The sequence below is a fragment of the Bufo bufo genome, chromosome 8 (genome assembly GCF_905171765.1).
Source record: "Bufo bufo chromosome 8, aBufBuf1.1, whole genome shotgun sequence".
Taxonomy (NCBI): Eukaryota; Metazoa; Chordata; class Amphibia; order Anura; family Bufonidae; genus Bufo; species Bufo bufo.
Genome location: NC_053396.1, coordinates 110,129,296 through 110,156,818, shown reverse-complemented (window position 1 = coordinate 110,156,818; position 27,523 = coordinate 110,129,296). Strand labels below are relative to the sequence as shown.

At 45.2% G+C, this 27,523-nt stretch overlaps 1 protein-coding gene across 1 annotated transcript in view; it reads right to left on the bottom strand.

Annotated features, from left to right (window-relative positions):
* The window catches only part of CUL4B (cullin 4B), a 64,038-nt gene that overhangs the window by 23,745 nt on the left and 12,770 nt on the right, over nucleotides 1-27,523 (bottom strand). Inside the window, exons 4-10 of the mRNA XM_040404901.1 lie at nucleotides 17,056-17,159; nucleotides 15,557-15,626; nucleotides 7,805-7,878; nucleotides 6,580-6,742; nucleotides 4,640-4,729; nucleotides 616-698; nucleotides 178-245 (exon numbers count right to left, since the gene is read on the bottom strand). Coding sequence (XP_040260835.1) covers nucleotides 178-245; nucleotides 616-698; nucleotides 4,640-4,729; nucleotides 6,580-6,742; nucleotides 7,805-7,878; nucleotides 15,557-15,626; nucleotides 17,056-17,159 — 652 coding nt within the window. The remainder of the gene's footprint in view (nucleotides 1-177; nucleotides 246-615; nucleotides 699-4,639; nucleotides 4,730-6,579; nucleotides 6,743-7,804; nucleotides 7,879-15,556; nucleotides 15,627-17,055; nucleotides 17,160-27,523) is intronic.

Genomic DNA, 27,523 nt, shown 5'->3' with positions numbered 1-27,523 from the left:
AGCAATCCACGTCTATGGAGACGAGGGCGGTTTCAATGCTACCTCTTCAGGAGGGGGGGGGGGCTGGAATGCTAGGGCAAGTATGACAATTTATGCATTAGTGGCAATGGATATAAAAAGCACAAAAAACGACTCTAAATAAAAGAACGTAAAACAGGTCACCAACAAAAATTGTACCTTTCTGGAGCGTTGTTGTTAAGTGTTCACCAAGAAGTTGCTTTTCAACTGTGGCAATTAAAGGTTTCCTGTATTCAAAAAGAAATATACAAAGGGTTCATTAAAAAATTATAATCTAGAAACATTATCAAATGTCTAAAAACTGCTACCATGCGATTTATTAATTTAGTACGCCAACAGAACCGCTACAAATGTAATTCACTTAGTATACTTCTGTAAACGACTGGCTGAATGGGAGCAATGTTGCTGTAACCAGGCATGGCCAGTAGATTGTGTAGTTCCGGTGCCCGTCTCCGGCACTGGAGCATGTGAAAGCAGCTGATGGAGGGTGTGTGGGGGGAGCAGAACCCCACCGATCTGATGACCTGCAGTCCTATAAACCTCACTTAATCTTCTAATGAGACAAAAGGCACACAAATGATGCACGCGGACACTTACTGTGTGCTTTGATCCAAATATGTGATAACTCGATCGGCTTCCTCTTCTAAGCGCTTGTTTACATGATGAAGATATTCTGGGACCTGTACCATACACAGAGAGGTTTCCCGTATTATTTCAGTTTTTAATACATAAAATCAAGAGATGTATTACTTTACTCCACCCCCACCCCACCAACTGTGGTATTTGAACTACAAAATAGAGTTTACCTTGGGCCATAGAGCACCATGAAGTCTCAGTGCTAAATGATAGCTATGGGCTTCTCAAAATTTAAAAGGAATTTTATATTGTAGATGGCAAAGTACACATGGGCACCTGAAAACTCCCCATAGGCCTGGACTATCAGAGCCATAACTTTTTTTTTTCCTTCTTCCCATTCACAAGTTGTACTTTCTTATGGCACCGTTTTAGATTGCATACAATGTAGTGGGAAGCTGGGGAAAAAAAAATCCAAGTAGGGTGGAATTGGAAATCAAACCACCACAGTTGGTTACTGGTTACCGATACCACATTTATATCTTTTTTTCTTGTGTTTTAACCCCTTTAAGCGACAGCCGGTTTGGACCAAATGCCAGAGCCCCATTTTTCAAAACTGACATGCGTCACTTTATGTGGTAATAACTTTGGAACGCTCTTACTTATCTAAGCCATTCTGAGATTGTACTTCATATTAGTGGTGAATTTGAGTTGATACGTTTTACATTTATGCATTAAAAAAAAAAAAAAAATTGGAAAAATTCGCTATTTTCAAAATTTTTATTTTTTCCGCTTTTAAGACAGCAGATAGTGATACTTCATAAAATAGTTATTACTTTACATTCCCTATATGCATACCTTATGTTTGCATCATTATTTTTTCAGGATGTTAGAAGGCTTAGACGTTTAGAAGCAAATTTTAAAATGTATAAGAAAATTGCCAAAACCCACTTTAAGAACCAGTTCAGTTATGGAGTCGCTTTGTGGGACTTACATAGTAGAAACCACCCCTAAATTACTCCATTTTAGAAACGACACCCCTCAAGTTATTCAAAACTGATTTTACATACTTTAGGTGTTCCACAAGAATTAAAGAAAAATGGAGGGGACATTTTTAAATTTCATTTTTTTGGGCACATTTTCCATTTTAATAAATTTTTTCCTGTAACACAGCAAGGGTTAACAGCCAAGCAAACCTCAATATTTATTACCCCGATTCTGCAGTTTACAGAAACACCCCATATGTGGTCGTAACTTGCTGTTTGGGCACACGGCAGGGTGCAGAGGGAAAGGAGCGCCATATGGTTAACGGAGGGCAGATTTTGCTGTAATGGTTTATAGGTGCCATATCACAGTTGAAGAGACCCCGAGGTACTCCTAGAAAGAAAACCCCCAAAATTGATCCCATTTTGGAAACTACACCCCTCAAGCAATAAATCTAGGGGTGAAGTGAATGCTTTGACCCAACAAGCATTTCATAGAATTTAGAAACACATGGCTGTGAAAATGAAAAATTAACTTTTATTTCCAATATAATGTTGCTTTAGCCCAAACTTTTTTATTTTCACAAGGCTAACAGGAGAAAATGCATCCCACAATTTATGCTACTTTTATAGATCAGGTCGTTATGGACGTGGCAATACCAATTATGTGTATTTTTTTTTTTTATTGATTTCAATTTTTTTATGACATAAATGAACTGATATTATAAAAGAATTTTTATTTTATTAAAATGTTACTTTTTTTTTTTTTTACACTGTTTATCAAGATCCATTTGGATCTTGAAGGTCCAGTGGGCCTGATGGATACACAGTTCATTGCAATAGTCATGTATTGCAATGCACTGTATAGTCAGTGCTACCCTTACACTAAGGGCTCATGCAAACGACCGTATGCCCTCTGAGCGGGCCATATGTCCCGGAGTGGCATACATCATGTGCACAGCATCATAGGTTACTATGATGTGTACATCGGGCCGCCTGCGGGGCTATTGTCCTGCACTCATATGATCTTATGAGTGCAGGACAATAGCTCCGCGGGCGGCCCGATGTACACATCATAGTAACCTATGATGCTGTGCGCTCCCGTGCGCAGCATTTATGCCACTCCAGGACATATGGCCCGCTGACCCTCAGGATCTGATCAGCCTTAGGGCTCATGCACACAAACGTATTTTCTTTCTGTGCCGTTTTTTTTTTTTGCGGACCGTATGCAGAACCATTCACTTCAATGTGTCAGACAAAAAAAAAAAAAAAAAACACGGAAGTTACTCTGTGTGCATTTAGTTTCCGTATGTCCGTATTTCCGTTCCGCAAAAAAAACAGAACATGTCCTATTAGTGTTCACATTATGGACAAGAATAGTACTGTTCTATGAAGGGCCAGCTGTTCCGTTTTGCAAAATACAGTATACACACTGATGTCATCCGTATTTTTTTGCAGATCCGTTTTTTGCGAACTGCAAAATACATACGGTCGTGTGCATGAGCCCTTTAGGTACATGGCAGCCCGGACGCCTTTGCAAGGCGTCCTGTTGCCAAGGCAACCATCGGCTCGATGGAAGAGAGAGTGAGCTCCCTCCCTCTCAACCCCAATAATGCCTCGAGCAGCTACTAACCACAGCATCTATGGGGTTAAATGGCCGAGATCAGTGCCAGCACCAATTTCAGCCGTAGCAGCAGAGTGTCAGTTATAAATTACAGCATTCCGTTTGCTTTCCGTCCTATTAGAAATCTATGGGGATCAAAATGTATCTGTCTGGGTCCCGTTATGCAAGACGGAAAACAGGACTTTGTTTTCCGTCTTGCATAACGGGACCCAGACGGATACGTTTTGATTCCCATAGATTTCTATTAGGACAGAAAGCAAACAGAATGCCTTTTAAAGGCTTCAGCTTTGCATTCTGTCATAATACAAGTCTATGGGCAGAAGAACGGATCCGTCCTTCCGTCTTATGGATTCTGTTATTTTCCTTTACAACCATGTTATAACGGAAAGCCATAACGGAATCCCTAACATTAGGGAGAACCAACCCCAAGTAAGATTCCCTTAACAGGTGTGGCCAATTGTCTGTGTTGCACAAACCCTTTAAGGTGCATATAATTTATGCCAAAATCTACGTGCATTCACATTAGTAAATGTGGCCCACTGTTGCCTTTTCATTATATTTTCAATGTTCTATGCATTTCTTAATATTAAAAAGGAGTCACACCCAAAGGGTACACATTTTATTAAAATATTAGGAAGGCAGAAATTTCAAGCAGCCAGAAAGCTTTATAAATGTTGTTTCTTTTACTTACAGACATTAACATTTCAATCTCTGGGGTCAATTTGTCCATAGAATCTAACAATAACCCTTTACTAGATAGGATACAAGTAGTATTTCTACTTCTCCTATAATGATTTTAGGTGGAAATCCCCTTAGGCTGGATTTACACACGCAGTTCTGGATGCATTTCATGTTATTTTAAGCTAAATCCAGGAGTGGGTGCAAAAAACAGCAAGGAAACAAAACACTAATATGTCCACTCCTGAGTTTGGCTAAAAAATAAACTGTGAATGTGTGAATCCAGGCTAAATTTATACATTGCATGGTATGAGTGGGCCATGTATGACACAGGGATTGTATCATTCATGTTTTTAATATTATTTGAAGGGGACCCAGTCAGGACAATACCCTTTCTTTGGCAGTCCCCATTAAAATTGGCTGATGAAACTACTAATTTTCACAAATTCTTTTATTATTTGCAAATTATTCATTTAAATCTCTTCTCTTTCAGAGCTAAGTAAGCCATGTCAGCAGTCTCATCAGTGATGTCAACGAGCAGCACATCACTGATGCGCATGTGCCGCTGGTGGGCAAGTAACCTAGGAGGCCAGTCACTGGTTGCAATGGTGCACGTGACTCAGTCCATGCAGGGACCGGAACCCACACAGCCGGAACCAAGTGGACCTGCTGAGTGCGAAGAGGGGTATTGAAGAGGAGAAAATGTGGAGTGGACAACCCCTTTAAGGGTCAATATTTTAATTGTGACCTATAAAAAACCTACCTCTCTTTCCTGCATGAGCCTTTGGCCTTCAGCAGCATACAACCGATTTGTTTCTTCCAAGAATCTGTGCTCGAATGAATCTTGGTAAATCTACAATAGATTAACAATAAAAGTCACAAATAAATGTACAGTAACTAGGGATCGACAGATTATCGGTTTTACCGATATTCAGGATTTTGAACGTTATCGGTATCGGCATCTATTTTGCCGATATACCGATAACGTATTGGGAACACAGAACGCGCTGCTCTCAGCGCTCTCCGTGTTCCCTCAGCAGCACAGGGGAGAAGGAAGCAGTGTCTCCCTCCCCCTGTGCTGCTGCTGCCGCCAATTAGAGGAGAGAGGACAAGAGGAGGGGAGGGGCTGTGGCCACCGCTCCACCAATGAAGATAAGTCTTTCATTAATTCATATACAGGAGGCGGGAGCTGGCTGCAGAATCACATAGCCGGCTCCCGACCTCTATGAGCGGTAGCTGCGATCTGCGGTAGTTAACCCCTTAGGTGCCGCAGATCGCAGCTACCGCTCATAGAGGTCGGGAGCCGGCTATGTGATTCTGCAGCCAGCTCCCGCCTCCTGTATATGAATTAATGAAAGACTTATCTTCATTGGTGGCGCCCCCCCAAGCCCCCCAGTATTAATCATTGGTGGCGCAGTGCGCCCCCCATCCTAGTATTAAAAACGCCCCCCCCCCCAGTATTAATCATTGGTGGCAGTGGCCACAGGATCCCCTCTCTCCTGCTCCTCCAATCGGAGCCCCAGCAGTGTAATCCTGGGGCTCCGATCGGTTTCCATGGCAGCCAGGACGCTACTGAAGCCCCGGCTGCCATGGTAATCTCCCTGCTGCTGTGTGCACAAAGCACAGAGCAGCAGGGACAGAGTGAGATTCTATTCACCCTGATAGAGATCTATCAGGGTGAATAGGACAAGGGTTCTAGTCCCTAAGGGGGCTAAAAGTTAAAAAATAAAATAAAAAATATTAAGTATAAATGAAAAAGAAAGATTTACAAAAAAAATTAAAAATACACGTTAACAATAAACATTAATTTTCAGCAGATTTGTGTAGGAAATTTTTTTCAAGAATGAAAATTCCCAGAATATCGATATAAATTATCGGCTATCGGCCTGACAGTTCACAAATTATCGGTATCGGCCCTAAAAAATCAATATCGGTCGATCCCTAACAGTAAATAATAAAAAAGGAATACAGTATATCAGACACTAAACTTGTCCTGCAGAATCCACAGCGATCCTGCATCGTCTATGACGTTCTAAACAAATAGACCTTCTTTAGTAATTTAATGCTGGATGTAAGATCGGTGGGGGAGAATTATCAAACTGGTGTAAAGTAGAACTGGCTTAGTTGCCCATAGCAACCAATGAGATTCCACCTTTCATTTTTCACAGCTCATTTGGAAAATGAAAGGTGGAATCTGATTGGTTACTATGGGCAACTAAGCCAATTCTACTTTGCTCCAGTTTGATAAATCTTCCCGTGTGTCTAGGTTGCAGTTGCCTTCACTAGTTCTCATCTTTCAGTACAGTTTCATTCCTGTGAGGTTTTCTCCTTCTAAAGCAACTGAGGAATCTCCTCTCCTATGTGCCGACATGCTTTCCTCCATCTCCAAATTCTAATCCTTAATGCTGTTATCTTTAATAAGATCAGAAGCAACAGGACAATAAGCTATGTGAAGGAGTTACACAGACTTTACAGCAGCAACATGGGAGACAATTTATAATGAATATTTAAAAAGTTGCTTAATTTGGCATGTAGGGAAAAGGAAAAAAACTGTGCAAATGTGTCCACAGCAGTTTGCTGCATGCCGAGCGTTGTTTGCTAGAATTAAGATAGCACTAAAAAAATCTCCAGGCACAAAAAGGTCAAATTTGCTTAGCCATGCGGTGAAAAATAAATATTTGACAATGGATGTGTAGGACTTACTTGTAGGTCAGAAAGCATACTCAGAAGACTTCGTAACAGACTTCTGTCAATGGCTTCTCCGTTCCTTTCTCTCTCAATTAAGAGAAGAATGCCATCAATGGTCTTGTTCTGAACTTTTTGATCGCTGATTATGTGAGTTCTAAATAGTTCTAGTCCCATGTCCCTAGTGATACAGAACAAGACACTTAAAATATACAATCAGGCAGATTATTTAATCATACCAATCTATATCCGATTATAAACATCCAATATTGCATGGGGGGTTGCATGTTCTGTTCTTGGTCAATGCATAGTGCAAAATGTGAGCATAAGGGCTCATGCACACAACAGTTGTCATTTTGCGGTCCGTTTTTTACGTATCCATTGTTCCGTATCTGAGGGTTTTTTTTTTCGGATTTAAGTCCTCTTCTGTTCCATTATTTCACAAAACATATCCGTATGGCTTCCATATGCAATGTTTTTTTGCGGATCGGAAACAGTAACTTATTAATCACCAAACACATGAGCAATATGGGCTGGGCATAGCATTTCTACAGTATGGATCTGCAAAATATGGATGTGTTCCGTGTGCGTTCTGTATTTTTTGCAGACACATTGACTTGAATGGGACCTTGGACTGTGATTTGCGGACAATAATAGGACAGACACTACTTTTTTGCGGAACGGAAATGGAATGCACACGGAGAACCTTCCGTTGTTTTTGCGGACCCATTGAAGTGAATGGTTCCGCATACTGTCCGCAAAAAAAAACGGTACGGAAGTGGAAAGAAAATACGTTTGTCTGCATGAGCCCTAAGGCATATAAAATTTTAGTGCATGGTCTACCATAAGGCTGTGTTCACATCATGTCTAAGCCTTCCATCATATATAATAGTTTGTAGTGGATGGCACTCCTTGTGTAACCGTCGGTGCTCAGTGGTAATAATCAATATGAAATAGGTAAAGACCACGGCACTCGTAATTAAAGTGATCAGAAATGGTTCATTTATTGTCCATCCCAAGATTGAAGGCCAGTGTTATAGATTCAATCTTGGGATGGACAATAAATGAACCATTTCTGATCACTTTAATTACGAGTGCCGTGGTCTTTAACTACTGTATTTCATAAGCCTTCCATCAGACATGGAATATAAACCTCCGCAATATTCCATTGTATAGGCACACAGTAGCATAAATCGCCCCTGAAATCGCCCCTATTGTAAAAGCAAAAAACATATAATCTTACCATATAGACGGCAGCATGGAATTCTGAAGAACGTAGGTACGATCCAAAAAAAGGAAAATACTTCTAATCATGATCTTCAAGACAAAAAAAAAAATATTTTATTTCAACACAAATATTTCTAACCCACTCCCCTAAACATTCAAATACCATCATGTTTCCACCATTCTTGGACCTCTGTAGACAATAGTAAGGAGACATGATGTCACCAGGACAAGTCACCACAGCTGGGAGTGACGGGTCACCATTGTGTCATATAATCATGCACATTATGCGTGCCTAGGGATCAAGAACGATGGGGAAGCGGTGCAAAGAGGAGTGATAAGGCAGTAGGAAAAAATAGCCAATCAGCAAACAAGAGTCAAGTGGTAATAATAAACCGTTCATTTGCAAGTTACCACAGGAATGAATCCAGTCCCTTCCACAAATAAAAAAAATAAAAATAATCAAAAAACTCAATGGAATCAAATAAAAAAAAAGGATCTTTATTTATCCAAGGTGTAAAAGCGACATTTCTGCTGCAAGCCTTAACCCTTTCACTATCAGCGCTGTACATGTACGGCGCCAGAGCAATGGGTAAACATGCAGTTGGCTGATGAACGCAACCAGCAAAAATGACGATTGCGGTCATTAAAGCCTTTAGATGCCGTGATTTAGGGCTCATGCACACAGCCGTATGCCTTCCGAGACATACGGTCCGTGAGCGGGCCATATGTCCCGAAGCGGCATACATCGTGCGCACGGGAGCGCACAGCATCATAGGTTACTATGATGCTGTGTGCATTGGGCCGCCTGCAGGGCTATTAATAAAATCATATGAGTGCGGGACAATAGTCCCACGGACGGCCTGTGCTCACGATGTATGCCGCTCCGGGACATATGGCCCGCTCGCAGACCATATGTCTCGTTGGGCATACGGTCGCGTGCATGAGCCAAGGCCCCTTTCACGCGGGCGAGAATTCCGTGCGGGTGCAATGCGTGAGGTGAACGCATTGCACCCGCACTGAATCCGGACCCATTCACTTCAATGGGGCTGTGTACATGAGCGGTGATTTTCACGCATCACTGGTGCGTTGCGTGAAAATCGCAGCAAACTCTATATTGTGCACATTGTGTTTTTCACGCAACGCAGGCCCCATAGAAGTGAATGGGGCAGCGTGAAAATCGCAAGCATCCGCAAGCAGGTGCGGATGCGGTGCGATTTTCAAGCATGGTTGCTAGGAGACGATCAGGATGGGGACTCTATCTTTATTATTTTCGCTTATAACATGGTTAAAAGGGAAAATAATAGCATTCTTAATACAGAATGCTTAGTAAAATAGTGATGGAGGGGTTAAAAAATAAAAAACAATTAAACTCACCTTAATCCACTTGAACGCTCAGCCTGGCAGGTCTTCTTTCTTTTTTGATGAAAAGGACCTGTGGTGACGTCACTGCGCTCATCACATGGTCCATCACCATGGTGATGGACCATGTGATGAGCGCAGTGACGTCATCAAAAGGTCCTTTAGCCAGGTGCTGAAGAAAGTAGAAAGAAGAGGAGATCCGCTACGCAAGTGGATGGGGCGAGTTAACCACCTCAGCCCCCAGTGCTTAAACACCCTGAAAGACCAGGCCACTTTTTACACTTCTGACCTACGTAGACCGTTTATTGCTCGGTCATGCAACTTACCACCCAAATGAATTTTACCTCCTTTTCTTCTCACTAATAGAGCTTTCATTTGGTGGTATTTCATTGCTGCTGACATTTTTACTTTTTTGTTATTAATCGAAATTTAACGATTTTTTTGCAAAAAAATGACATTTTTCACTTTTAGTTGTAAAATTTTGCAAAAAAAACGAGGTCCATATATAAATTTTGCTCTAAATTTATTGTTCTACATGTCTTTGATAAAAAAAAAATGTTTGGGTAAAAAAAAAATGGTTTGGGTAAAAGTTATAGCGTTTACAAACTATGGTACAAAAATGTGAATTTCCGCTTTTTGAAGCAGCTCTGACTTTCTGAGCACCTGTCATGTTTCCTGAGGTTCTACAATGGCCAGACAGTACAAACACCCCACAAATGACCCCATTTCGGAAAGTACACACCCTAAGGTATTCGCTGATGGGCATAGTGAGTTCATAGAACTTTTTATTTTTTGTCACAAGTTAGCGGAAAATGATGATTTTTTTTTTTTTTCTTACAAAGTCTCATATTCCACTAACTTGTGACAAAAAATAAAAAGTTCTATGAACTCACTATGCCCATCACGAAATACCTTGGGGTCTCTTCTTTCCAAAATGGGGTCACTTGTGGGGTAGTTATACTGCCCTGGCATTCTAGGGGCCCAAATGTGTGGTAAGGAGTTTGAAATCAAATTCTGTAAAAAATGACCAGTGAAATCCGAAAGGTGCTCTTTGGAATATGGGCCCCTTTGCCCACCTAGGCTGCAAAAAAGTGTCACACATCTGGTATCTCTGTATTCAGGAGAAGTTGAGGAATGTGTTTTGGGGTGTCTTTTTACATATACCCATGCTGGGTGAGATAAATATCTTGGTCAAATGCCAACTTTGTATAAAAAAATGGGAAAAGTTGTCTTTTACCAAGATATTTCTCTCACCCAGCATGGGTATATGTAAAATGACACCCCAAAACACATTCCCCAACTTCTCCTGAGTACGGAGATACCAGATGTGTGACACATTTTTGCAGCCTAGGTGGGCAAAGGGGCCCATATTCCAAAGAGCACCTTTCAGATTTCACTGGTCATTTTTTACAGAATTTGATTTCAAACTCCTTAACACACATTTGGGCCCCTAGAATGCCAGGGCAGTATAACTACCCCACAAGTGACCCCATTTTGGAAAGAAGAGACCCCAAGGTATTTGCTGATGGGCATAGTGAGTTCATAGAACTTTTTATTTTTTGTCACAAGTTAGTGGAATATGAGACTTTGTATGAAAAAAAAAAGTTAAAAAAAAATCATCATTTTCCACTAACTTGTGACAAAAAATAAAAAATTCTAGGAACTCGCCATGCCCCTCACGGAATACCTTGGGGTGTCTTCTTTTCAAAATGGGGTCACTTGTGGGGTAGTTATACTGCCCTGGCATTTTCCAGGGGCCCTAATGTGTGGTAAGTAGGTAAATGACCTGTGAAATCCTAGAGGTGCTCTTTGGAATATGGGCCCCTTTGCCCACCTAGGCTGCAAAAAAGTGTCACACATGTGGTATTGCCGTATTCAGGAGAAGTTGGGGAATGTGTTTTGGGGTGTCATTTTACATATACCCATGCTGGGTGAGAGAAATATCTTGGCAAAAGACAACTTTTCCCATTTTTTTATACAAAGTTGGCATTTGACCAAGATATTTCTCTCACCCAGCATGGGTATATGTAAAATGACACCCCAAAACACATTCCCCAACTTCTCCTGAGTACGGCGATACCAGATGTGTGACACTTTTTTGCAGCCTAGATGCGCAAAGGTGCCCAAATTCCTTTTAGGAGGGCATTTTTAGACATTTGGATACCAGACTTCTTCTCACGCTTTGGGGCCCCTAGAATGCCAGGGCAGTAAAAATACCCCACATGTGACCCCATTTTGGAAAGAAGACACCCCAAGGTATTCAATGAGGGGCATGGCGAGTTCATAGAAATTTTTTTTTTTTGGCACAAGTTAGCGGAAATTGATATTTATTTATTTTTCTCACAAAGTCACCCGTTCCGCTAACTTGGGACAAAAATTTCAATCTTTCATGGACTCAATATGCCCCTCACGGAATACCTGGGGGTGTCTTCTTTCCGAAATGGGGTCACATGTGGGGTATTTATACTGCCCTGGCATTCTAGGGGCCCTAAAGCGTGAGAAGAAGTCTGGAATATAAATCTCTAAAAAATTTTACGCATTTGGATTCCGTGAGGGGTATGGTGAGTTCATGTGAGATTTTATTTTTTGACACAAGTTAGTGGAATATGAGACTTTGTAAGAAAAAAAAATAATAAACTTGGGCCAAAAAAATGTCTGAATGGAGCCTTACAGAGGGTGATCAATGACAGGGGGGGGTGATCAATGACAGGGGGGTGATCAGAGAGTCTATATGGGGTGATCACCCCCCTGTAAGGCTCCATTCAGATGTCCGTATGTGTTTTGCGGATCCGATCCATGTATCCGTGGATCCGTAAAAATCATACGGACATCTGAATGCAGCATGACGGGGGGGGGGGGGGGTGATCAATGACAGGGGTGTGATCAGGGAGTCTATATGGGGTGATCACCCCCCCTGGAAGGCTCCAGAGAGACGCCTGTATGTGTTTTGCGGATCCGATCCATCTATCAGTGGATCCGTAAAAATCATGCGGACATCTGAATGGAGCTTTACAGGGGGGTGATCAATGACAGGGGTGTAACCAATGACAGGGGGGTGATCAGGGAGTCTATATGGGGTGATAACCACAGTCATTGATCACGCCCCTGTAAGGCTTCATTCAGACGTCCGTATGCGTTTTGCGGATCCAATCCATCTATCAGTGGATCCGTAAAAATCATGCGGACATCTGAATGGAGCTTTACAGGGGGTTGATCAATGACAGGGGTGTAATCAATGACAGGGGGGTGATCAGGGAGTCTATATGGGGTGATAACCACAGTCATTGATCACGCCCCTGTAAGGCTTCATTCAGACGTCCGTATGCGTTTTGCGGATCCGATCCATCTATCAGTGGATCCGTAAAAATCATGCGGACATCTGAATGGAGCTTTACAGGGGGTTGATCAATGACAGCGGGGTAATCAATGACAGGGGGGTGATCAGGGAGTCTATATGGGGTGATCACCACAGTCATTGATCACGCCCCTGTAAGGCTTCATTCAGACGTCCGTATGCGTTTTGCGGATCCGATCCATCTATCAGTGGATCCGTAAAAATCATGCGGACATCTGAATGGAGCTTTACAGGGGGTTGATCAATGACAGGGGTGTAATCAATGACAGGGGGGTGATCAGGGAGTCTATATGGGGTGATCAGGGGTGATCAGGGGCTAATAAAGGGTTAATAAGTGACGGGGGGGGGTGTAGTGTAGTGTAGTGGTGCTTGGTGCTACTTTACTGAGCTACCTGTGTCCTCTGGTGGTCGATCCAAACTAAGGGGACCACCAAAGGACCAGGTAGCAGGTATATTAGACGCTGTTATCAAAACCGTGTCTAATATACCTGTTAGGGGTTAAAAAAAACACATCTCCAGCCTGCCAGCGAACGATCGCCGCTGGCAGGCTGGAGATCCACTCTCTTACCTTCCGTTCCTGTGTGCGCGCTTTCACAGGAAATCTCGCGTCTCGCGAGATGACGCGTATATGCGTGACTCTGCGCAGCGCTGCCACCTCCGGAACGCGATCCTGCGTTAGGCGGTCCGGAGGTGGTTAAATTTGTTTATTAATTTAAACCACTAAAGCCACATTTTAGTAAGCATTCTGTATTAAGAATGCTATTATTTTCCCTTATAACCATGTTATAGAGGGAAAATAATAAAATCTACAGAACACCTAACCCAAACTTCTGTGAAGAAGTCCAGGTTCGGGTCTGGGTACCAAACATGCCGATTTTTCTCACGAGAGTGCAAAACGCATTAAAAGGCTTTGCACTCGCGCAGAAAAATTGCGCATTTTCCCGCAATGCACCCGCATCTTGTCCGGCCCTCACAAGCGACGCCCGTGTGAAAGAGGCCAAAGTGTGATCACGGCATCTAAAAGCTCAAAAACCAGGCTTCTTACCAGCATCCCCTGAGGCAATTGAGGATGTCTGTAATTGAATTCAATATGCTGGGTCTCTGAAGAGATCTAGGGTATTGGATCTGCAATTCTTATGTTGGCCAGCAGGTGACAGGCCAACATAAGAAAAGAGAAATTCAGCTATTACCATGCTTCTCTAGGAAACATGTTAATATAGAATAAATATAATATAAAGTCTTGTAGCCTCAAACATTGGCTACAAAAACATAAAAGTGTAAAAAATAAAAAGTTTAAAAAAAATATATAAAATTTAAATATTACAATTTAAATCACCCCCTTTCCGTAAAAAATAAAATAAAATATAAACATCATGGGCATTACCGCGTCCGAAAAACACCCAAGCAATTATAATATAAAAATATTTTTCCAAAAAGTCAAATGTCTGATTCTCTATATTTTGATCGCTTCTCTTACCCAAAAAAATGTCATAAAATGTGATCTAAAAGTCACACACTCCAAAATGGTAGCAATATAAACTACAGATTGTCCTGCAAAAAATGAGCCTCCACACAGCTCAGTAGACATAACTATAAAAAAAAAAAAAGTTATGGGGGGTCAGAATATGGTGATAAAAAACAAAACAAAAACTTTTAAACATAAAAACCTATACATATGTGGTATTGTTGTAATCATATTGACCCAGAGAATGAAGGGCATAGGTCAATTTTGACGCAAAGGGAACGCCATAGGGACAAAACCCATTAAAAACCGTGGAGAAATTGCGTTTTTTTTCCCCCATTCCACTCCATTTTTAACTTTTTCCCCCCACTACCCCCTACATCGTATACCAAATTAAAATGGTGGCATTAGAAAGTACAACTTGTCCCACAAAAAACAAGTCCTCATATGGATACGTGAACGGAAAAACAAAAAAAAGTTATGGCTCCAGGAAGATAGGGAGGAAAAATCAAAAAAACAAAAGAAAATGTGAGTGAAATAGATAAATATGTAAAAATGTGAAACTTACTGATTGAAATCTCTGCTTATTCTATGCTTAGGAGTCCGGTAGGCAGTCCCATTAGTGTCTGCCAACCCCCCTGTATGAGTGCGCACACAGCAATAGCTGTAAGTTACCGAGAGGTCTGCCCACTAGACTAATAAAGCACAGAAGGAACATGGATATAAATGAATGAAATTCAAGTAAGGCCTCATGCACACGACAGTATTTTTTCACGGTCCGCAAAACGGGGTTCCGTTGGTCCGTGTCCGTTTTTTCGTCCGTGGGTCTTCCTTGATTTTTGGAGGATCCACGGACATGAAAAAAAGTCGTTTTGGTGTCCGCCTGGCCGTGCGGAGTCAAACGGATCCGTCCTGACTTATAATGCAAGTCAACGGGGACGGATCCGTTTGACGTTGACACAATATGGTGCAATTGCAAACGGATCCGTCCCCCATTGACTTTCAATGTAAAGTCAGGAGTTAATATACCATAGGATCGGAGTTTTCTCCAATCCGATGGTATATTTTAACTTGAAGCGTCCCCATCACCATGGGAACGCCTCTATGTTAGAATATACCATCGGATTTGAGTTAGATCGTGAAACTCATATCCGACAGTATATTCTAACACAGAGGCGTTCCCATGGTGATGGGGATGCTTCAAGTTAGAATATCCTACGAACTGTGTACATGACTGCCCCCTGCTGCCTGGCAGCACCCGATCTCTTACAGGGGGCTGTGATCAGCACAATTAACCCCTCAGGTGCCGCACCTGAAGGGGTTAATTGTGCTTATCATAGCCCCCTGTAAGAGATCAGGGGCTGCCAGGCAGCAGGGGGCAGACCCCCCTCCCTCCCCAGTTTGCATATCATTGGTGGCCAGTGTGCGCCCCCCCTATTGTTTTAATATCATTGGTGGCCAGTGTGCGGCCTCCCCTCTCCCCCGATCATTGGTGGCAGCGGAGAGTGAATCTTTCCCCTATATATTTATCTGCTCAGATCCTCCAGCCTGCAGGGCACACACCATGTACCAATATGACAAGGTTCCCTTACCATTTGTCTGCAATGATCCTGCCAGCATTTGTCTATTTTCTTTAGGAACAGAACACTATCCAAAGAATCTGTAAAAAGTCTATTAAGGAAACGAAATCGGATCTAAACATGTCACAGAAGTGCTAAAATGACCAATAAAGCATAGTTCACTGTTAATATTCTGCCCATCACCCACCTGGTCCGACGGAGGAACGGCAGTGAATTCCTGACCTCTTTACTAGTACAGGAGCAATTCCCAAAACAGATATATAATGAGGGAACTCCCCAAGGCCCCTTTCACACCGGCGAGCGCATTGCACCCGCACTGAATCCGGACCCGTTCACTTCAATGGGGCTGTGCACATGAGCGGTGATTTTCACGCATCACTAGTGCGTTGTGTGAAAAATCGCAGCATGTTCTATAGTCTGTATTTTTCTATCATCATTCAGCAGGACCTGCGCAGACGTCACCGCTCTCACGATTACGTCAAAGGTCCTTTTGCAGGTCCTGAAAGAAGAAGCAAGATTATGATGCCCGCTGCGCAATCAAGTGGATAAGGCGAGTACATTTTTATTTTTATTTTTTTTTACCCCCTCAAGCCACATTTTAGTAAGCATCCTGTATTAAAAATTATATTATTTTCGCTTATAACCATGTTAGAAGGGAAAATAATAAAATCTACAGAACACCAAACCCAAACTTCAGTGGAGAAGTTTGGGTTCGGGTCTGGGTACCACATTCAGTTTTACGAACGTGAGCACTCCGTGGCCGTATTGCAATACACGGGCACCGTTCCGTGTGCATTCCGCATCACGGATCGGAAACCTACGGAGTGCTTCCGTGGGGTTTCGTCCCGTACATCCGTTCCGCAAAAAGATAGGACATGTTCTATCTTTTTGCGGAACAGCCGGATCGCAGACCCATTAAAGTGAATGTGTCTACGATCCGCTGCGACTGCCCCACGGTGGGTGTTCGTGCATTGCGGCCCACAGCACAGCCACGGGGCGCACGCAAGAGGCCTTAATATGCAAGGTGAACCACAGCTATGTGTCCATGCAAACAGTTGGACAGGGAGGTCGCTGGTGACAGATTCCCTTTAACAGGGTTGTACGGTTTCATGACACGTATGCCCTATCCTCTGGACAGGTCACCAATATCAGATCAGTGGGGGTCAGACTTCTGGCACCCCACCAACCAGCTGTTTGGAGGGGCCCCTGCAATTGTGCCTGTGCTGCATGTTCTTCAATGTCTATACTGTAGCTGCGGTGCAGCGTTATTATAACCAATTGTCCCTTTAACTTGGAGAAGAAACTGTAGTTACACTGCACTGCTCCTACATTCTAGAGGATTGGTCATCAATATCATGAAACTGGACAATATAACAGGTATAGGGACATCACACAGAGGGATCATCAGCCCAAAGTACTGGGTATCTGCTTTACCTACATAATCCAAGCGACAAAAACATAACAGATTTTTCCCATATCAGAAAAACTGCACACAAAAGTAAAAAGGATATTCTCTGAACTGGTGAATTTGTGCTTTGATGTGGTCCTCGCATATCTGTCTTAATTGTTTGTAGAGATTTGCAGAAATCTTGTAAGAGCAAAGGTTTTCAACAGCCTAAAATTAAAGATGAAAGATTAATATTGCCCACAAAAAAAAAAAAAGGAAAATATAATTTTTCACTGATAAAAAGGCGCACAAGGGTCTGCTGCAGAAATCCAATGGTCAACTTCCAACTTCCGTCTACAGGAGATTTATTCCCTCATCTTAGACCTCACGCACACGACCATAGGCATTTTGTGCTCCACAAATACGTATACCGTCCGTGTTGCATTAGCATTTTTTGCGGACCTGTTGACTTCAATGATTCCATGGTCCGTATTTTGTGGCCAAGTATGGGACATGTTCTATCCCTCTGTGGTACGGACATATGGATGTGGAATGAATTGGTGCCTTGTAATGTTGGAAGTAAGCAGCGTCATCGATAAGAACAAAAGGGCGTGTTTAGGGTCACATGATCTGCTGATGTCAGGACACATCTCACTGCCCGATGGAACAGCAGACACATGACAAACCAGGAAGTAGGATTCAAGCATGGGGGATAAGACAAAACTGCTAATGAGGAAAATTTGAAAAAAATAAATAAATAAATTAAAAAAAACACTATCCAAAAGAGGAACAGGAGCTAGAGTAATCGATGAAAATACACTTTAGGGTCCATTCACACGTCCATAGGTGTTTTGCTGTCCGCAAATTTTGGATCCGCAAAACACAGACACTGGCAATGTGCGTTCCGCAATTTGCGGACCGCACATCGCCGGCACTATAATAGAAAATGCCTTTTCTTGTCCACAATTGCGGACAAGAATAGGACATGTTCTATTTTTTATTTTTTTGGGGGGAACGGAATTGCGGATCCGGAAATGCAGATGCGGACAGCACATAGCATTTGTTCCAGCGCCATTGAAAATGAATGGGTCCACAAAATCCGGAACGGATCTGGAAAAATATTGCAGATGTGTGAATGGACCCTTCGAGTGAAAAGGAGTTTATGGCACAACCCCTTTAAATCTAAGTGTGAATGTTAATGGTGAAAAATAAATATAAAACAATTAAAACTCAACTTCATTAAATCAAAGTTTTTGAGAAGTTGCTTAACCACCTCAGCCCCCATAGCTTAAACACCCTGAAAGACCAGGCCACTTTTTACACGTCTGACCTACACTACTTTCACCGTTTATTGCTCGGTCATGCAACTTACCACCCAAATGAATTTTACCTCCTTTTCTTCTCACTAATAGAGCTTTCATTTGGTAGTATTTCATTGCTGCTGACATTTTTACTTTTTTTGTTATTAATCGAAATTTAACGATTTTTTTTGCAAAAAAATGACATTTTTCACTTTCAGTTGTAAAATTTTGCAAAAAAAACGACATCCATATATAAATTTTGCTCTAAATTTATTGTTCTACATGTCTTTGATAAAAAAAAATGTTTGGGTAAAAAAAAAAAAATGGTTTGGGTAAAAGTTATAGCGTTTACAAACTATGGTACAAAAATGTGAATTTCCGCTTTTTGAAGCAGCTCTGACTTTCTGAGCACCTGTCATGTTTCCTGAGGTTCTACAATGGCCAGACAGTACAAACACCCCACAAATGACCCCATTTCGGAAAGTACACACCCTAAGGTATTCGCTGATGGGCATAGTGAGTTCATAGAACTTTTTATTTTTTGTCACAAGCTAACGGAAAATGATGATTTTTTCTTTTTTTTTCTTACAAAGTCTCATATTCCACTAACTTGTGACAAAAAATAAAAACTTCCATGAACTCACTATGCCCATCAGCGAATACCTTGGGATGTCTTCTTTCCAAAATGGGGTCACTTGTGGGGTAGTTATACTGCCCTGGCATTCTAGGGGCCCAAATGTGTGGTAAGGAGTTTGAAATCAAATTCTGTAAAAAATGGCCAGTGAAATCCGAAAGGTGCTCTTTGGAATGTGGGCCCCTTTGCCCACCTAGGCTGCAAAAAAGTGTCACACATCTGGTATCTCCGTATTCAGGAGAAGTTGGGGAATGTGTTTTGGGGTGTCATTTTACATATACCCATGCTGGGTGAGATAAATATCTTGGTCAAATGCCAACTTTGTATAAAAAAATGGGAAAAACGAGATTTTTGTATAACTTACCAGTAAAATCTCTTTCTCGCTCTTCCTTGGGGGACACAGGAAACCTTGGGTATAGCTCATCTCCATAGGAGGCGTGACACTAAGTGAAAGACTGTTAAGCCCCTCCTCCAGCAGCTATACCCTCAGCCTGGAGCGAGCGACTACCAGTTATGTGCCCAAGTAGTTCAAACAAAGGCAAGGATCAACCAAATTAACACCAACAAGTCAAAACTCCCGTCAGGGCAATCAAAACAATGGGTGGGTGCTGTGTCCCCCAAGGAAGAGCGAGAAAGAGATTTTACTGGTAAGTTATACAAAAATCTCGTTTTCTCGCCCAATTCCTTGGGGGACACAGGAAACCTTGGGACGTTCAAAAGCAGTCCACAAATAGGGAGGGACCACAACCCAAGATGAATTAAAGCACCATAGGCATTAAGGCACCGCCGCCTGCAAGACCAGGCGGCCCAAAGCAGCATCCGCTGATGCATAAGTGTTCACCTTGTAGAACTTGGTGAAAGTGTGCAAAGAAGACCAGGTGGCCGCCTTACACAATTGTTCAGCCGAAGCTCGATTTCGCTGAGCCCAGGAAGCCCCGACCGCTCTGGTAGAATGAGCGGTAACACCAAAGGGCGGTTCCCTGCCCTTAGCACGGTAAGCCTCAGCAATAGCCATCTTGATGAAGCGGGCAATAACCACTTTAGATGCCGCCAGCCCCCTGCGCAGACCCTCCGGAACCACAAATAGAGAATCCGAGCGCCGAAAGGGACTAGTTACATCCAAGTAGATCCTCAGAGCCCTAACAACATCCAGACGGTGAAGATCCCGTTCCCGAGGATGAGAAGGGGACGGGCACAGAGAAGGAAGGACAATATCTTCATTCAGGTGAAAAGCGGACACCACCTTCGGAAGGAAATCCGGAGCCGGGCGGAGAACCACCTTGACCTGGTGAAAAACCAAGAGGGGTTCTACGCAAGAAAGTGCCGCCAATTCAGACACACGCCGAAGAGACGTGATGGCAACAAGGAAAAAAACTTTGCAAGACAACAAGCGAAGGGAAACCCTGCGCAAAGGCTCGAAAGGAGAAGATTGGAGAGCCGTCAGCACAACATTAAGATCCCAAGATGGAACGGGAGCGCGATACGGGGGAGCATAGTGAGCAACCCCCTGAAGAAAAGTCTTAACTGGACCGAGCGGAGCCAGAGGTCGCTGAAAAAGGATTGAAAGCGCTGAGATCTGACCCTTTAGGGTACTGAGACCTAAACCCAAGTCCAGACCAGACTGCAAGAAGGATAAAATCGTGGGGAGAGAAAACCGAAGGGGATGAACATCTAGGGTCTCGCAGAAATTCAAATAGGCCCGCCAGGTTCGGTAATAAATCCTGGACGATGCAGGTTTACGCGCACGAATCATGGTACGGACCACGTCAGCAGAAAACCCCCGCCGCGTTAGGACCGCGGTTTCAATAGCCACGCCGCTAAACGTAGCGACCCTAAATGCTGGTGGAAGATCGGCCCTTGAGAGAGGAGGTCTTCTCTTAGAGGCAGAGGCAAGGGGGCGTCTGCCAGGAGCAACATAAGGTCGGCGTACCAAGGACGACGAGGCCAATCCGGGGCTATTAGGATCGCAGGCGTGCCCTCCGCCGCGATCTTCCGAAGGACTCGTGGAAGAAGAGGCAGGGGCGGAAAAACGTAGAGGAGAGAGAACTCCGTCCAGGGAAGGACGAGCGCGTCCGCGCCGTAAGCGTCCGGATCCTTGGTTCTGGCCATGAAGGTGGGAAGCTTGTGGTTGAATCTGGAGGCCATGAGATCCACGTCCGGACGACCCCAACGAAGGCAAAGAGACTCGAAGACGTCGGGGTGCAGAGACCACTCGCCCGGGTCGATCGTCGTCCGGCTGAGGAAATCCGCCGCCCAATTGTCCACCCCCGGGATGTAAATGGCCGAAATGGCTGGAACATGAATTTCCGCCCAGCGAAGGATTAGAGACACCTCCCTCATCGCCGCCGCGCTGCGAGTTCCCCCCCTGATGATTTATGTATGCCACAGCCGTGGCATTGTCCGATTGGACACGAACAGGAAGACCTTGAAGCAGCGAAGTCCAATGTCGGAGTGAAAGGAGAACCGCCCTCAGCTCCAGAACGTTGATCGGCAGTTTGGACTCCGATGGAGACCAAGTGCCTTGTACGGACCGAGGAGGAAACACCCCCCCCCCAACCCCGCAGACTGGCATCGGTGGTAATCACCAACCAAGTTATCGGCAGGAAGGACTTCCCTTGGAGAGGGGTCCGTAACCACCAGAGGAGAGAGGAGCGAACCTGGGGGGGAAGGGGAAAGTGCTGATCCAGACTTTCCTGGGACTTGTCCCACAGAATGGCAGTCTGAAAGGTGCGGGAGTGATACTGCGCGTAGGGGATTGCTTCGAAACAGGACACCATCTGTCCCAAGACCCGCATGCTGAACCGGAAGGAAGGATGGCGGTGGGTCAGAAGGCTCCGAACCGACCGATGAAGGAGCTGGCGCTTCTCTGACGGAAGCCGAACCTCCGCTGCATCTGTATCCAGCAGCATCCCCAGAAAGATCAATTGCCTGGATGGAACAAGAGCGGATTTGGGAAGATTGATAATCCAACCGAACCGGCGTAAGGTTTGTAGCGAGAGGTCCACACTGGCAGATGTCAGTGACAGAGAGGGTGCCTTGATAAGGAGATCGTCCAAATATGGATGAAGAAAAACTCCCCCGGAACGAACTAAGGCGAGGACAGGGGCAAGGACCTTTGTGAAAACGCGAGGGGCCGTCGCCAGCCCGAAGGGGAGAGCAATGAACTGGTAGTGGTCGGACCCCACTGCAAAGCGCAGAAAGCACTGATGACACCGAGCAATTGGAATATGAAGGTAGGCGTCCTGGATGTCGATAGAGGCCAGGAACTCCCTTTTCCAGAGAGGCCACCACCGACCTGAGAGACTCCATCCGGAATCGCTGAAGACGAAGGAAACGGTTTAACCGTTTTAGATCCAGAATGGGACGAACCGAGCCTTCTTTTTTGGGGACCACAAAAAGGTTCGAATAGAACCCCTTGAATCTTTCTTCCATGGGAACCGGAGCGATGACCCCTTTGTCCAGAAGGGTGCGAGTGGCAGTAAAGAAATCGGCCGCCCCTTGGGGATCCCGGGAGCGAAAGAACCGAACTGGGGGGAGGGACGTAAACTCGAGTTTGTACCCGGAAGACACAACTTCGAGAGCCCAGGCGTCGGAGACGTGCGCCTGCCAGAAGTCCCTGAACAGGAAGAGACGTCCCCCCACCCGGGCGGGTGGGGGCGCACCTTCAGGTAGTGTTCTGCTTGGTCGCGGAAGGGCGAGCAGGCTGTGACTTGCGCCAGGAGGGCTGGGTCCGAAAAAAAGGTTTCTTACGTCTGTCTTGGACAGAGCTAGGGGATGGACCTGAAGAGGTGCGAGGTGCGGGAGCCCTGCGGGAAGACCTGAAGCGAGAAAAAGTGGGACGGCCTCGAGTGGTGGTCCTAGTCCTAGATTGAGGAAGATGCGTACTCTTCCCCCCCGTGGCTTCGGATATGATTTCATCCAAGCGGGTCCCGAACAATCGAGAACCAGTAAAGGGAAGGCCAGTAAGAGACCGCTTTGACGTGGAGTCCGCCGTCCAAACCTTTAACCAAAGCTCCCTCCTGGCCGAAACGGCCAGGGCAGACGAACGGGCTATGAGAGCCCCCGCATCAAGGGATGCTTCACAGACGAATTTGCCGGCTTGAACGATAAGTTGGGCTAGAGCACGGAGGTCCTGAATAGGGACGTCGGATTCCAGCTCCTGATCCAGCTGAGAAGCCCACTCTGAAACCGCTTTTCCAGCCCAAGCGGAAGCAAAGACCGGCCGGAGGGCGGAACCGAAGGCTGCAAAGATACCTTTGGTAATGGCCTCTATATGGCGATCCTCAGTGGATTGTAAGGAAGAGCCATCAGCAACGGGAATAGCCGTGCTTTTTGCCAAACGGGCCACCGGGGGGTCGACTTTGGGTGGTGACGCCCAGTTAGTAATGCAATCCGCCGGGAATGGATAACAGATATCCAACTTCTTAGGCGGGGTAAAACGGGCATCAGGGCGGGCCCAGGCCTTGGAAACCACCGACGAGAAGTCAGTGTGGAGGGGAAAAACTGCAGACGTCTGTTTTTGGCGAAAAAAGGAAACACTGTTTTTTTCAGAATTAGGAGGATCATCTTGAATCTTAAAGGTATCACGAATATTGTTAATAAGATGGCCCACAGCAGAAGCCAGTTTTGAAGGCAAGGCCGAGTCCATATCACAATCTGAATCAACTAGTTCCCCTTCAGAGGGCATATCCTGTATCGAGGAAGGGCCCGACTGAGAGCGCACCCTTGGGGGTGATACTGAAGCATCCGAGGATGATAGGCGCTCCGCCCTAGACCGCTTCTGGGGTTGACGGGCTCTGGAGGTGTCGCCTGGAGAGAGGGACTCAGACGGGTCAGCTAAGATAGCGGACCCGGAGGGCCCAGCAGGGGAAATATCCGGCTGCGATAAGGGCAATACCTCTGCAAGGCGGCCCACAACGTTAGAGAGGCTGACCACAGCCTGGGAAAGGGATCTAGCCCAGTCAGGGGGATCCAATAGGCCAGGGGGTGACACAACAGATGGCGGACCCTGTAATGGGGCTTTGCAAGCCGAGCAATGCGGGTCAGGCTGCCCTTGAGGGAGGGGAGCCTTACATGCGGTGCAGGTGTGATACCAAGGACCGGCCGGCGCTGAGGGGTCAGACATGTTGGCTGAAGTAATATAAAAGCGTCAGGCCAGAGGGCTGCAGAGCTAGAAAGGGTCAACAGTCCTACCAGGTCACAGTGGGAGCGGACGACAACAGCAGCGACAACAGCAGCGGCAACACCTGAGGTAAAACCTGAGGTAAAACCTGAGGTAAAACCTGAGGTAAAAACGATCCGTCCTGAGAGCAGGCACGAAGAGGAGGCGGGGCCAGCGAGGAGCGGGAAGAAAGACGTCCGCCCCCCCGACTGAATGTCTAACATGTACAGGAGAAGCGGAACGAAGCTGCGCCCCCCGCCGGAACTTTCGCGCGCGCGATTCAAACAAATATGCCGCCGAGAAAATATTGTCCCCCGACCACCTCCTTATACACCGGCGGCGAATGACACACCGGTAGCCGGCAAGAGAAGTCAGCCGGCAGCTGAACACAGCGGCAGCACTGAGATAACAAAAGGCGGCCCCACAAGGCCGCAGCACCTGAGGTAAACTTGTGCAGTAAACCCTCCCCCACGAGCACCGCTCCGTCCTGCTCCACACACAAAGAGGGGAAGCCGACAGTAAGCCTTGTAATGTGACAAGGCTAGGCAGAGGGAACACAGAAGTTAAAACCCTAACAGGGGGGGGTTGGAACGGCTGCATAGCCACCTCACCAGTCGACGTTTTCACCCTCAGTCCATCCAGCAGGGACGCCCCTTCAACCACTGGCACCGAAGTGGCAGGAAGCTGGAGAGGGGCTTGCAGGCGGGCGACCCTTGTGCTGGCGGGATGCAGGGGAGCTGGGCTGCCCTGGTCCTCCTTTTCTTCTGTGGGGGAGGCAGCAGTGCGGATAGCCGGCACTGGCGCAGCTCAACCCCGGGAAAACAGAGAGGTCTTTGCGACTCTGTTGTCCCTGTTGAAAAAAAAGGAAATAAGTTGAAAATAATAAAAAGAGAAAAAAAATAAAAAATCTTTAGCAAAGACAGCTCTGCAGTGCAGAGAGTGTCTTGCCTCCTTGACACTAAGCAAAAAACTGGTAGTCGCTCGCTCCAGGCTGAGGGTATAGCTGCTGGAGGAGGGGCTTAACAGTCTTTCACTTAGTGTCACGCCTCCTATGGAGATGAGCTATACCCAAGGTTTCCTGTGTCCCCCAAGGAATTGGGCGAGAAAGTTGTCTTTTGCCAAGATATTTCTCTCACCCAGCATGGGTATATGTAAAATGACACCCCAAAACACATTCCCCAACTTCTCCTGAGTACGGCGATACCACATGTGTGGCACTTTTTTGCAGCCTAGGTGGGCAAAGGGGCCCATATTCCAAAGAGCACCTTTCGGATTTCACCGGTCATTTTTTACACATTTTGATTTCAAACTTCTTACCACACATTTGGGCCCATAGAATGCCAGGGCAGTATAACTACCCCACAAGTGACCCCATTTTGGAAAGAAGACACCCCAAGGTATTTCGTGATGGGCATAGTGAGTTCATGGAAGTTTTTATTTTTTGTCACAAGTTAGTGGAATATGAGACTTTGTAAGGGAAAAAAAAAAAAAAAAAAAAAAAAAAATCATCATTTTCCGCTAACTTGTGACAAAAAATATAAAATTCTAGGAACTCGCCATGCCCCTCACGGAATACCTTGGGGTGTCTTCTTTCCAAAATGGGGTCACTTGTGGGGTAGTTATACTGCCCTGGCATTTTCCAGGGGCCCTAATGTGTGGTAAGTAGGTAAATGACCTGTGAAATCCTAAAGGTGCTCTTTGGAATGTGGGCCCCTTTGCCCACCTAGGCTGCAAAAAAGTGTCACACATGTGGTATCGCCGTATTCAGGAGAAGTTGGGCAATGTGTTTTGGGGTGTCTTTTTACATATACTCATGCTGGGTGAGAGAAATATCTCGGCAAAAGACAACTTTTCCCATTTTTTTATACAAAGTTGGCATTTGACCAAGATATTTATCTCACCCAGCATGGGTATATGTAAAATGACACCCCAAAACACATTGCCCAACTTCTCCTGAGTACCGCGATACCACATGTGTGACACTTTTTTGCAGCCTAGATGCGCAAAGGGGCCCACATTCCTTTTATGAGGGCATTTTTAGACATTTGGATCCCAGACTTCTTCTCACGCTTTAGGGCCCCTAAAATGCCAGGGCAGTATAAATACCCCACATGTGACCCCATTTTGGAAAGAAGACACCCCAAGGTATTCAATGAGGGGCATGGCGAGTTCATAGAAATTTTTTTTTTTTGGCACAAGTTAGCGGAAATTGATTTTATTTTTTTCTCACAAAGTCTCCCTTTCCGCTAACTTAGGACAAAAATTTCAATCTTTCATGGACTCAATATGCCCCTCACGGAATACCTGGGGGTGTCTTCTTTCCGAAATGGGGTCACCTGTGGGGTATTTATACTGCCCTGGCATTCTAGGGGCCCTAAAGCGTGAGAAGAAGTCTGAAATATAAATGTCTAAAAAATTTTACGCATTTGGATTCCGTGAGGGGTATGGTGAGTTCATGTGAGATTTAATTTTTTGACACAAGTTAGTGGAATATGAGACTTTGTAAGAAAAAAAAAAAAATTTCCGCTAACTTGGGCCAAAAAAATGTCTGAATGGAGCCTTACAGGGGGGTGATCAATGACAGGGGGGTGATCAGGGAGTCTATATGTGGTGATCACCCCCCTATAAGGCTCCATTCAGATGTCCGTATGTGTTTTGCGGATCCGATCCATGTATCCGTGGATCCGTAAAAATCATACGGACATCTGAATGCAGCCTGACAGGGGGGGTGATCAATGACAGGGGAGTGATCAGGGAGTCTATATGGGGTGATCACCCCCCGGAAGGCTCCAGGGAGACGCCTGTATGTGTTTTGCGGATCCGATCCATCTATCAGTGGATCCGTAAAAATCATGCGGACATCTGAATGGAGCTTTACAGGGGGGTGATCAATGACAGGGGGGGTAATCAATGACAGGGGGGTGATCAGGGAGTCTATATGGGGTGATCACCACAGTCATTGATCACACCCCTGTAAGGCTCCATTCAGACGTCCGTATGCGTTTTGCGGATCCGATCCATCTATCAGTGGATCCGTAAAAATCATGCGGACATCTGAATGGAGCTTTACAGGGGGGTGATCAATGACGGGGGGGTAATCAATGACGGGGGGGTAATCAATGACGGGGGGGGTAATCAATGACGGGGGGGGTAATCAATGACGGGGGGGGTAATCAATGACGGGGGGGTAATCAATGACGGGGGGGTAATCAATGACGGGGGGGTAATCAATGACGGGGGGGTAATCAATGACGGGGGGGTAATCAATGACGGGGGGGGTAATCAATGACGGGGGGGTAATCAATGACGGGGGGGGTAATCAATGACGGGGGGGGTAATCAATGACGGGGGGGGTAATCAATGACGGGGGGGTAATCAATGACGGGGGGGTAATCAATGACGGGGGGGTAATCAATGACGGGGGGGTAATCAATGACGGGGGGGTAATCAATGACGGGGGGGTAATCAATGACGGGGGGGTAATCAATGACGGGGG